A 12,726-nucleotide genomic window follows, 5' to 3' on the forward strand; every position below is an offset into this window, starting at 1 on the left:
CTTACGACATATCTTGCTAATGGATGCACAAAATACGTGAGCTAAAGCCCAGATGCGCTTTTAGTTCAATCCTGTGGTGCATTGATGCTGAGATGCTGAGTGTGCTTCCTGGTAAAGGAACTTGGTGGAGTCACTCGTGGATCAGGGGGTGCAGCTGCCTCTATAATGGTTCCCTGACAAAGGCAACACTGAACGCTATTTTCCCTTGATAAACAAGTGACTATTTGATTAACAAATGAGCTACTTAGATAACAGGACTAGGCAGAGATAACAAACGGACACAATTTTTTACTTATACTTTTTGCCACGTTTTTAAGGTTTTCCTGCTAGAACCTCAGCCTCGCTCCACCTCGCGACCCCTGGATTGACGTTACAATCTGGAACTAGAACTACCAATCCCAGAATGCCAAGCGGGAGGGCGGGCTCTCCGAGAACCGCTGAGTGATTGGCGTGCGAAGGCGTTTCCTTCCGGAAGGAAGGGCCCGGGAGGCGGGGCCTGGGGGAGGCGTTCTAACACTATTACGTGCTAGGATGGACCACATCTAGGGGGGTTTGTGGGTGATGCCTGGGTCCCCCGCCCGCTGAGGAGATGGATGAGGACGGGCTTCCTCTCATGGGTTCAGGCATTGACCTGACCAAGGTTTGTAAAAGAAGGAGTTGGACTTCCGGTGACCTGGGAGGAGGATGGTAAAGGGACGCCCGATTTTCAGGGAGACCCCATCTCCCCTGCCTCCCCCTGTCCCTGACCGCAGGTTGCTCTCCTGCCGTCCTCGGGTGGGAGAGTCCCACTGTTCACCTTCAAAAGGGGTCCCTCCCGAGCTGTGTAAGGGGTTAGCGTGCCTCTCCCCGCTTCGCTTCCCGTGTCACGAGTCTGCCTTCTCTAGGGTGACTCCCTGGCGATAGGAGCCGGTTGTGACCTCTCACCCTACCTCTTTCATTCGGCCCCAGGTTTTCTGTGTGTTTCTGTGTGTGGTCCTCACCGGCAAGTTCGTACTTGTGAATCCAGAGCCCATTCTGAAACTTTTCCGTAGCCTCTGTCTTCTTGGGACGCCCCACCCCCACGGGGTAGGAAAACAAGTTAAAGGGCTATTCAGGGGACTCATACCACACAGCAAAGCACCCCCTTGTCACTAACATCAGAGGGATTGCACAGTGTACGTTCCTCCTGTACCAATCACGTCTTTCTTTCACGTAACGCAGGTGCCAGCTATTCAACAGAAAAGAACGGTGGCATTTCTAAACCAGTTTGTGGTGCACACTGTACAGTTCCTCAACCGCTTCTCTACAGTTTGTGAGGAGGTAGGTCCTGTGATCCTAGAAATCACTTTGCACTTTTGAAGGCAGCAAATGAATACAACGAGAATTATAGTCTGTTCACATATCATGACCTGGTCACTCAGTTATTCTGTTAACAAACTCTGTAAGTCCTCTTTGATTCTGTTCCATCAATCCTGGACCCCCTCTCCCTGCTGAATTTTCTAGAGGCCTTTGGGATATAGTTCAGTAAGGCTTACTGTGATTAAAGACAGCAAAAGGAATTCCAAAACATCACAATTGAAAGCTTTTTTTATTTTTTAATTTTAAAATTGGCTGTTTCTCTTACCCCAAAGATTTACATTTTTAGGTACACATTGTTTCAGTTTACATTAAAATTATTTTACATTCCTTGACCCCCAAAATGGTTAAGAAGGTAGCCTAAAACATAACTTTGGTATCAAATCTCATTATGGAAATAAAAATACTGTCTGCAAATAAATGACTTGTGAAGTGAAGATTAAGTACCCAATTAAGGATTAGTTGCTAGATCCAGGGATCCCTGTCGTTGAAAAATAAAGGCTTGCCGGAGGGACGGGGGGAGAGGGTTAAGGGGACCTAATATATGGTGAAGGGAGAAGATCTGGCTTTGCATGGTGGGCACACAGTGCAATATACAGATACTGTAACATAGAAACCCACACCTAAAACCTATATGATCATATTAATCAATGTCACCCCAATAAATTTAATAAAAAATAAATTAATCATCAAAATAAATAAAGGCAAAAAAAAAGAATGGGGAGAAACATGGGTTGAAATTGGGTTTAAGAAAGGAGAAAAGGGTAAAATTTGATAACTCACAGGTGAGCCAATTAAATAAACAATATTCAGTTAATTCTGTCTTGTATTTAATATAAGCTATAACCTTAGCAAGTGGAGTTTTTGTTGGGTGTGTTATTAATAAAAATTGCATGAAGACAGGAAAACTATTTTCACTTATAGATTCCAGTTGCTGTTTTTGTCTGGTTATCAAAATCTCTTCTGTCTTCTCTCTAAGACAAAAAGAAGTGAAATGATTGTTGATAGATTAAGGGGCTCAAGTCAATATTTTTTATCACCCAAAGACTAGGTGCTTGCTTCCCTGAGTTTTACCTTTCACTGTTGTCTCTCTAAATGGAATATAGCATTGATTGGTTAAAAAGCAGTAAGCCAAGGGTTTAGTCCCTTATTTATTTTTTATGTCAGGGTAAGGTGAAGTATCTGAAGAGAGATCATTCCAGGATTATTAGCAGAAAGGAGCAAATACTCCATCCCCATATTTCTTGTCAACAGTTAAAAAATAAAATAAACAACAACAAACAGACCTATGAGAGCAACTTGATTGACCTTCTCTGGGCCAAGGACAGCCCCTCAACTTCGTAGTGCCTGACAGTTTTCACTGAGGAGTGAGTGCTATTTATACAATAACCATCTCTTGTTTATTGATTGCTTATTAATCATCAGAGCCTCATGATCCATTCTTTTCTTTCCTTCTGTTCCTCTCTGAACTTCCCCTCAACTGTTTGACTGTTTCAATAGTCCCTTGTTCTTCCTTGAACTCTACACACAAAAACTAGACCAAAAACTCATGAAGTTTAAATGCTGTTTATTGCCTTTTTCTCCTTAGATGATCATCTAAGTTGATAGTAACTCATGTTTTGTAATCCATATTTCAGCAGTTTGGATATATATGTAGGCTGTTTGCTTGGTATGATGACAATAACTCATATTTATTCTGTGCTTGTTCTGTATTAGGCATTGTACTAAGTGCTTTGCATGCATTTAATCATCACAGCCCAGCCTTTTGGGAGAGGTCCAGTTTTCACTCTTTTAGAAATACAGAAACCAAGATGTAGAGAAGTTTAAATCATTTGCTTAGTCATCCATTCACGCATTCAACATATATTTGTGTGCATAGTATTTATAGCTGCAGTCGCTGCTCTAATTTGCCCTCATACAGCTAGAAAGTAGCAGAGCTGGGATTCCAACTCTGATCCATTAACTGAAAAATGCAAAAATGTCTCACTATTCTGTTATATTGCACCTTCTGGAATAAATAAGAGGTATGTTTACATCACTGTCAAGTGAGACTGTGGTGTCCTCTTTATAGCTATTTCAAAAGTTATTTATTTATTTATTTATTTATTTACTTATTTAGGTAACCCTCACCTGAGGATATTTTTTCCATTGATTTTTTTTTTAGAGACAGAGACAGATATATATATATATATATATGGAGAGAGAGGGGAACATCGATGTGAGAAAGACTCATCTATTATTTGCCTACCACACGTGCCCCGAATCAAACCTATGACCCTTCAGTGCACCAGCCAACACTCTAACAACTGTTTAGATTTGCATTCTCTTTTTTTGCTATGCCATGTCCATTTGATATAATGTCTTTTTAATAGATGTAATATATGTATTTAAACATAAAGTGCCCTTTTCTCTCCCACATTAAGATTGAAGTGGTTTTTTCGAATTATGTTGTAAATTGTTAATAAGCACCTACTAGGTCTGTAGTCCTTGTTTAGTTAAAGTCTGAAATAGGAACCAATTGATTGTGTTTCCCTTCACAGAAAAAGTGAACCTCGGGTGTTATTTTTTTAACTGGAAGTGAACTGAGAGAGAGGGGAGAACCTGTTATTTTCATTGTTGTTTTTGTTTTTCACATAATCCGGTTTAAACTAAACTGTAACAACTTCATTCACTGCTAAACTCAACCTGAAATTAAATTTCAAAGAAATTGTGGGGGCTCTCTTCATCACTAATACTGGTCTTTAGAGTTCTTTAATAAAGAAAAAAGTGAATAACTTGATTTTTTAAAAAGCTTTCTGGATATCAGGCTACTTTGTAACTCTAATGATTGGAACCAGGGTAGGAGAGAAGTTAGAAGATGGAGAAAGGAAAGTAGTTGAATCAGAGTTACAGAGTTACTTAGGGTCATCTCTTCTTCCTTCACAGATCCCCAGTAAGCATTTCTATTCTGGCCCTAATCAGCAAAATCTTACTGAGACTGCAAATTTAAATGGGGGAGGGGGCACAGTGCAAGTTCTGTGCACATTGCAAATAAAACTCAGCAGAAATTTAACCTTTTATAGTGAATTTTAAAGTCAAAGGAACCCAATAAACAGAGCAGTCAGATGTGTTATTTTGACTCAGACTTGTAACATGCCTAGAACACTGAGGTTTTAATCATTTTTAAGTATTTATAATGCTTTTTTAAAAAAAATCTTAAGTATAGGCAGAAGTGCTTAGAATTCTCACATAATCTAAAAAACTTTATAGTGCTTATCTTCTTTTTTTTTTTTTAATCCTCACCCAAGGATATTTTTCCATTGATTTTTAGAGAGAGTGAGAGGGAAAGGGAAAGACAGAAATACCTTATGTGAGAGAAACACATCGATTGGTTGCTTCCTGCATGAGCCCCAACCAGGGGGGCTCAGACCAGGGAGGAGCCTGCCACCGAGGTACGTGCCCTTAACTGGAATCGCACCCAGGACCCTTCAATCCACAGGCCAGTGCTCTATCCACTGAGCCAACTGGCTAGGGCTATAGTGCTTATCTTCTACATCCAATTTTAAGTCCACCATTGGACTTAATCTACAACCAAATAATGTTTTGCTTAAAACCCTATGTAATGCTACACGTTTACAACTGCTTTTACAATTTCTGGGCTTGTGTGTCAGATGAAGCTTAATAAAACAAGCAATTGCTCTTCTTTCTGGCTTCTAGGACATGTGCAGTCCAGTGTGATAGACCAAGAGATCCATTATTTTAAAATACTGTTTTTCTTTTAGTGAATTAGGTATTTTACAAATCTGAAAAACACCACAGGATTTTATTTTTGTTTCCATGTTTAACTATTCACTTCGTATTTTTTCTTCTCATCTTCTTTTCCACTTTAATAAAATGCACTACCTTAGAAATAGGTGGGTGATAAATCAAGATTCTATCATGCTATTCAAAATGGCATGCAATTTAAAACTTATGAATCATTTCTGGAATTTACCATTTAATATTTTCGGACCATGATTGACTTGGGTAACTAAAACCACAGAGAAAGGGGGACTACTGTATTTCACAATTATGGTTGTTATTAGATTAGATATCAAGGATGTTTAGATAAGTTATTATAAATTAAAATATATTGTTGTTTAGATCAGTGTCTTTCATGTCTTGCATGAATAAATCATTCATTTGATCTTGTCTTTTTTTTTATAAAAGATCATTTTATTTTGGTGAGGTTTTTTAATTTTAATATATATTTTTATTGATTTCGGAGAGAAAGGGAGAGGGAGAGAGATAGAATCAATGATGTGAATCATTGATCGACTGCCTCCTGCACGCCCCCTACTGGGGATTGAGTCCACAACCCCGGCATGTGCCCTTGACCAGAATCAAACCTGGGACCCTTCAGTCCACATTCCAGTGATCTATCCACTGAGCCAAAGCAGGTAGGGTTTGGTGAGGTTTTGATAAAGTAGATGAGAGTAGGTAAAATGAGTGTTAAAGCCAAAGGTTAATATACCATATGAATCTGCATCCAAAAAAAGTCATCCCTCAGTATCCACAGGAGATTGGTTTTCGGACCTGCAGAGACACTAATATCTGGGGATGCACAAGTCCTTTATGTAAAACTAGAGGCCCAGTGCACGAATTCACGCACAGGTGGGATCCCTCAAGCCTGGCCTGCGATCGGGCCGATCGGGGCCGTGGGAAGTTGGCTGGCCAGAGGAAGGGACCGTGGGAGGTTGGCCGGCCAGAGGGAGGGGCCACGGGGCCGGACGGGGTGAGAGGCCGCAGGAGGTTGGCTGTGGGAACGCACTGACACCAGGGGTCAGCTCCTGCGTTGAGTGTCTGCCCCCCTGGTGGTCAGTGCATGTCATAGTGACCAGTCGCGTCATTCTGTCGCTTAGGCTTTTATATATATAGATGGTGTTGTATTTGCATATAATCTGCACACATCCTCCTGTACACTTCAAGTCATTTCTAGATTACTTAAAATACCTAATACAATGTAAATACTACGTAAATAATTGTTGTGCTGTGTTATTTAGGGAATAATGACAAGAAAAAAAAGTCAGTACATATTTAGTACAGACACAACCATTGTAGTCCATCTATTTAGTAAATGTCAGCAATACATAACGTTCTCCTTAATATTTTTGTTCTCGGTTGTTTGAATCCAAGAATGCAGAACCTGCAGGTATGGAGGGCCAACTGTATAACTTTTTTGGCCAAGCCTCTTTAATCTTCCTTATCAACAAGTAATTTTACAAATAAACATTTTCATTCTCATTTCCTCTTTACTAAGACTTGAATTTCAATCCTTAGCCTCTCTGGTATGAATCACTGACTGACTACTCATTGAAGGACAATTTAGTTTTATGATCTAACCCTGAAAAAATTTAATATCGATTTTTAAATATGAATCATTGAGTATTAATTGAAGGACAGTTTCATATTATGATCTAACCTTGAAAAGAATTTAATACCAATTTTTAAATAATTCCAAATAAACAGCATCTGTCTTAGGAAATTTGATCAGAAAAATTTGATCCCTGGTGTTTATAGCACAGTAGCATCCTTTGTCTTAGTAAGAAAAGAATTTATTATTTACTAGTGGCCCGATGCACGAAATTCATGCACATTAAAAGGGAATTAATTAGAGAAAATATTTTAATATTGCTATTTGCCCTTTCTCTATAATAGAAGTGTCAGAGATGAAAGAAAATTAGTAAAATGTATATGAAAATCTCTCTGCTGTAAGAGTCTGGGGTGCGCCACGGGACCTAGAGTCAAGGCCTCGCCCACCACCCACACGCGCTTCGAAAATGCAGGAGACCCAGACCCAGCTGGTCCCACCCACATTGGGTGAGACCCAGACCCAGCTGGCCCCACCCCCATCAAGCCCCTCTGGGCAGGGGGCGCAGCCTCAGGTCCCCCAGCCCAGCGCCAGGCAGGGGCACAACTTCGGGTCCCCCAGCCTGGCGCTGGGGAGTGGGTTGGGCCTGAGGTCCCCTGTCAAGCCTCACCAGGCGGGGGGAGCGGCCTGAGGTCTCCCGGCCCGGCACTGGGGCACAGGGGGGGCATGGCCTGAGGTCCCCCGTCAAGCCCCACCGGGCGGGGGACACAGCCTGAGGTCCCACGCCCCAGCCAGGCACCATGCAGCCTCAGGTCCCTGCTATTCAGTCGTGATGTTACAGCGTCCCAGCTAATTTGCATATTCCTCTATTATTATGATGATGATTAGCTTTGAATTAGAAAAATCTTATCTAGGAAATATTCAGTAATTTCCATCTTTTTAAATTAATAAGCTTTATTTTTTAGAGCAGTTTTAGGTTCACAGAAACACTGAGCAGAAAGCACTGAGTTTCCATATACTTGCTAACCCCTGACCTCCGTGCACAATCTTTCCTGCTAATCAGTATCCCCCACCAGCAGAGGGAATTTGTTAAAACCCATTTGTTACAATCTACATTGACACATCATCATCTATGGCATCATGTTTCTTTTTTGTGTATTTTTAAAATATATTTTTATTGATTTCAGAGAGGAAGGGAGAAGGAGAGAAAAATAGGAACATCAATGATGAGAGAGAATCATTGATCGGCTGCCTCCTGCACACACACTACTGGTTATCGACCCCCCAAAACCCCGTCATGTGCCCTGACCAGTTATTGAACTGATCTCCTGGTTCATAGTTCGACACTCAACCACTGAGCAACACCGGCTGGGCTAGTACCATCTTTTAACAGTGTAAAACTCTTTCAAAACAATGTAAAATTCTTTCAAAAAAGTACCTAGAAAAAAAAAAAAAGTACCTGGAATTGAAGTATTTGAGCTCAGATTATTTTACTTGTTTGAAGACTTACTATTTATTCTCAGCTGAAAATTGTCATATTGATAGTTCCTACTTCATACATTTGGTGTGAAATTTCAAATGATATGTAAAAGTCAGAAATTATCATTCAGTTTACCCATTCATTTGCTGTAGGATTTCTGCAATTGCTAAGCTTCTCTAGTGAATTAAAAGATTGATTAAATTGGCCAAAATGTAATTTTCATGATTTTCAGGAAAACACTTATAATTTGGGGAGGAATTCATATATACAGTATTTTATAAACCTGTTACCTTTATATAAAAGCCTTCTGTGAACAAATCCTAGAAATCAAAGTTAAACTTAGCTTTGAATGCCATTAAAACTAGATTTTGATGTTTTATTTGTGAATTATATCTTTAAAAATATCAAGATGCTTATCTTAAAAATAAGTGAAAAAGCACTAACTACTCTGTGGTGGCTTTCAGTTTTTCTCTCTTTCTAAATATGGAAAGAGAGAAATGACCAAATCTGCTTACGAGATAATATCCTAGAAAGCAGTCAAAATGCTGTGTATTGGCCAACTAGAAAACTGGCAAACTGCTCTTGCACTGTCGCTAAATATAATAATGTTTAGGATTAGGGCACTGTAAGTAAATATTCTTATGGTTCATAATTTATGATGTTACTTTTGTGTGGTAATAGATGATAGATAGATAGATAGATAGATAGATAGATAGATAGATAGGTAGATACAGATAACTTAATTGTGCAGAGTAACTAGAGCACAGTAAGCCTATGGTTCTAGTTTATCTGGGATTTTGATGGTAGATTGATTCCTTTTGCTTTTTAGAACTCTGGTGTGTGTGTTTTTTGTTTTAATTCTTTTCAACATGAACTGCTCATCTTTCAATTTCATCTCCTTTTACTTTTCAAACTTGAAAAGTTTGAATTTAGGACTAATTGTATATACTTACGTGTTAAAGTAATTTATAAAGGCAGATACTGTTCCAGGTTGTCTTGTGTTAATTTTTCATTACTGTTTTCTGTGAACAATTTCTTCATTCATCAACAAATAATTATTAGGCTCCTATTAAGTATCAAGTACTATCCTGGGCACTGGGGGTATAGCAGTGAACAGAAACTCTGTCCTGGGAGGAGTTTACATTCTGATCCCAGTATTGATTGCAGCTCTGATAATGAGTTTGATAAGGCTGTAAATGTAACTTCTTATCTGTGAAACAGTTTTATAAAATAATTTTGAAGCATGCTAATGAAAATAATAGGTTACTTTAGTTCCTATTCCTACTCATGTAAATGAGAGAGTAGTATATTAGAAAATTATATACTTAAACCATAGTTTTTATTATTTTCCAATCTGCCCTTTGTTAACCGTAAGTTTATTTTAATCAGACTTCATTCTTTTGTTTCTAATCTTTTCCAGAAGCTGGCGGACCTTTCTCTTCGTATTCAACAAATTGAAACAACTCTCAATATTTTAGATGCAAAGGTTTGTATTTTTGAATAATTTATGGGATAAACTTTGCTTTACACTTATCAACTTTCTCAGTTATACTTCAATTGCACTTAATAACGAATTAAACAGCTCCTGCATCCTGAGGTGATAGTGTTTTTTATTTTTTTAATTCATTATAATTTAAAAAGGAAAAGAAATTCATTATGAACCTGAGTCTATTTAAATGTACACATGACCCTAGCTTATTTGGTTCAGTGGATCGAGCGTCAGCCTGTGGACTGAAGGGTCCTACGTTTGATTCCTGTAAAGGGCACATGCCCGGGTTGTGGACTCCATCCTCAGTATGGGGCCTACAGGAGGCAGCCAATCAATGATTCTCTCTCATCATTAATGTTTCTATCTCTCCCTCTCCCTTCCTCTCTGAAATCAATAAAAATATAAAAAATAAATAAATGTACACATGGATTGAGATTTCTCTCATTCTACTAGTGAAAAGCATAGTGTAACATGTTAACAAATTGAGCTATTATATAATTTGCTTCATTTGGTGGAAAATTTTCAGTTATCTTAATAGTAATCATTTGATAACACAGTAAATATTATATAAAACATCTGGAGATGTCTCCAGAGCAAAATTTGAAGAAAATATCAGCTATTTTCTATTTACAAATGTATTAAATACATAATGAAGAATACACATTTTGAGGTCAGAAATTACAAAAGATAACTAGCAAAAATAGAAGGGTGTTTTGATTTGAAACCTTGCAGATTTTGTGGGGGTTTTTTCTATTTATAAAGTAAGGGAAACACAAGTATATTTTTGCATTATTGTCATTTTATCAAAAAAAATCTGAAAAAGAAATATTACATATTTATTAGGAAGTAAAATGACTAATATCTTTAGCATAAGGATCAGGATGTCTAGTTTATAGTTTCTGCATCTCCTGATAGACTTCAGTCACTATAATTCTCTCAGAACATTTCTTTAGCATAGAAAATTTAGGATACCTGGCCTTGAATATGTGCAAGAAATTCTAGCAGCCATACCCAGTTGAAACTATTTGGGCCATAGCCACTGTGCTAAGTCCTGTCATCAGTCAACAGTTCCCAATAAACACCACTGCTTCAGGTTTTATTAACATTGGTTTTTTTCATTATTATAGTTATGTGTCTTGTTTTAATGTTTGGGGAATTCTTGAGTTAGAGCCCAAGGTCATAAATTAAGTTACTATGTGGACAAGTTAACCTTAATTATTTCAATAGTCATAGAGTTAATCTCCGAAATTAGCCAAACATCTGACAAATGTATATCATTGATATCAAGGTGAAATCGGAAAAGAGGGTTTACATGGGTTGTGCAACTCCAACCTGAATGCTCAACCACTGACAGCACACCCATCTTTTGTGCATGAAAAATAAACACATTTTAGTAGCATTCAGTGGTAAATGTTTAAAGAAAGAAGAAAAGAGTGAGCTGTGTCAGACATTAAAATGTGATGACAAGGTTTGTCAGCCCTGGCCAGGTAGCTCAGTTGTTTAGATTCCTAGTCAGGGCACATGGGAGAATCAACCAATGAATGCACAATTGGATGGAACAACAAATCAATATTCTCTCTCTCTTCCTCTCTCTAAAATCAGCAAATTAAAAAACAACAACAGTATATCTTGGAAGTCTTTAAAAAATAATAATAAATAAATATCTTTAGAAAAAGAGTGTTGTCATTTCTCAAGTAATTGATACTTAAAATGTGCTACAAAGCCCTGGCCATGTGGCTAACTGGTTGGAGCTTCAGCCTACGCACCTGTCTCTGGTTCTATTCTGGGTCAAGGGCACATACCTGGGTTGCAGATTTGATCCCTAGCCCCCACTGGGGCAAGTGTGGGGTGCAACCAATTGATGTGTCTCTCTCACATTGATGTTTCTCTTCTTCTCCTCTCCTCCCACTCCCTCTCTTCCACTCTCTCTAAAAAATCAATAAAATCAATTGAAAAAATATCCTCAGATGAGGATTAAAAAAAAAAAGTGCTACACAGTACTTTGTTTTTACAAAGTATGTTTAGTAATAATCTTTTAACAACATTTTTGTAAGGTAAATTTTTTTATCCCCACAAATTTCTACAGGTGAGAAAATTGAGGCCTACGAAGATTTATACAACGTCACATGCTTGTGACCTAAATGCAGGCACTTTGACTCCAAAGCCCATGCTCTCATTACTTACACTAGGATTTCTTATATATTTTCAAAGTACTTCCTGGGCAAAGAATGTTTATAATCTAAATTAGACTTATAAGAAATTGTTCAAAAATATCTTATTTGTGATTGCCCTTCCTGTTTTAAGTAGTTTATGGGTATGGCGAATTTCAAACACCAAAAATGAGATTTTATAAACTTGTTTCCATAGGCTTAAAAAAACATAACAGCTATTTAAAACACACCCCTAGAAACTTACAATGTTTAAGCACCTATTTTTATCCTCATATACCAACATTAATTTTCTTTTCTCAGTTGTCATCTATCCCAGGCCTAGATGATGTCACAGTTGAAGTCTCCCCTGTAAGTGTCACTGGAGTCACAAATGAAACCACTTCAGAGCCATCAAAGGTAAGTATTAACTTCCAAGAAACATGAGCAGATTTTCTGGTTGAACCAGATAGACCTAAGCAGCAGATTTGATGGAAGAAATTAAACATGTAAGGCTTTGAATAATAATATGTTAAAGCCTTAAGATAGAAAATGAAGTTTGAAAAAAATTTAGCTGTTTTGTTATTTTGAAGGGCTTCCTGAAGTTTATATTTTCTTTGATCTATACAGGACTAGGAAAAGTCTTAAATATAATTATTGTCTTCAAGCTCATGATGGAAATTTTTTTCTAAGTTTTTATAAAATTTCTTTTTAGATGTTTTATTATAAAAGCTTTCAACTATACACAATAATAGAACAGTACAGGGAATATCCAAATGCCCATTACTCAGATTCACCAGGTAAGATTTTGTGGCCAACCTTCATCTCTGTATTACTTGCTGTAGTGAGTCCCAGGCATCTTGTCATTTCACCTCTGTGTAAATCCTGGAGCATCTCTGAAAAGTTCTGACATCTTGCAGAGCCACAATGTCTTTATCATGCACAA

At 37.9% G+C, this 12,726-nt stretch overlaps 1 protein-coding gene across 3 annotated transcripts in view; it reads left to right on the plus strand.

Moving 5' to 3' along the window:
* The first annotated feature begins 488 nt into the window (after positions 1-488).
* Positions 489-12,726, plus strand: part of WASHC3 (WASH complex subunit 3) — a 42,828-nt gene continuing 30,590 nt past the window's right edge. For 2 of the 3 annotated variants that reach the window (XM_079774778.1, XM_079774777.1), the window contains exons 1-4: positions 489-640; positions 1,201-1,299; positions 9,565-9,630; positions 12,105-12,200. In XM_079774778.1, coding sequence (XP_079630904.1) covers positions 590-640; positions 1,201-1,299; positions 9,565-9,630; positions 12,105-12,200 — 312 coding nt within the window. In that variant the 5' untranslated portion in view covers positions 489-589. The remainder of the gene's footprint in view (positions 641-1,200; positions 1,300-9,564; positions 9,631-12,104; positions 12,201-12,726) is intronic. The other variant, XM_079774779.1, reaches the window with a different exon arrangement.

Source organism: Cnephaeus nilssonii, assembly GCF_951640355.1.
Source record: "Cnephaeus nilssonii genome assembly, chromosome: 6".
NCBI classification, from domain to species: domain Eukaryota; kingdom Metazoa; phylum Chordata; class Mammalia; order Chiroptera; family Vespertilionidae; genus Cnephaeus; species Cnephaeus nilssonii.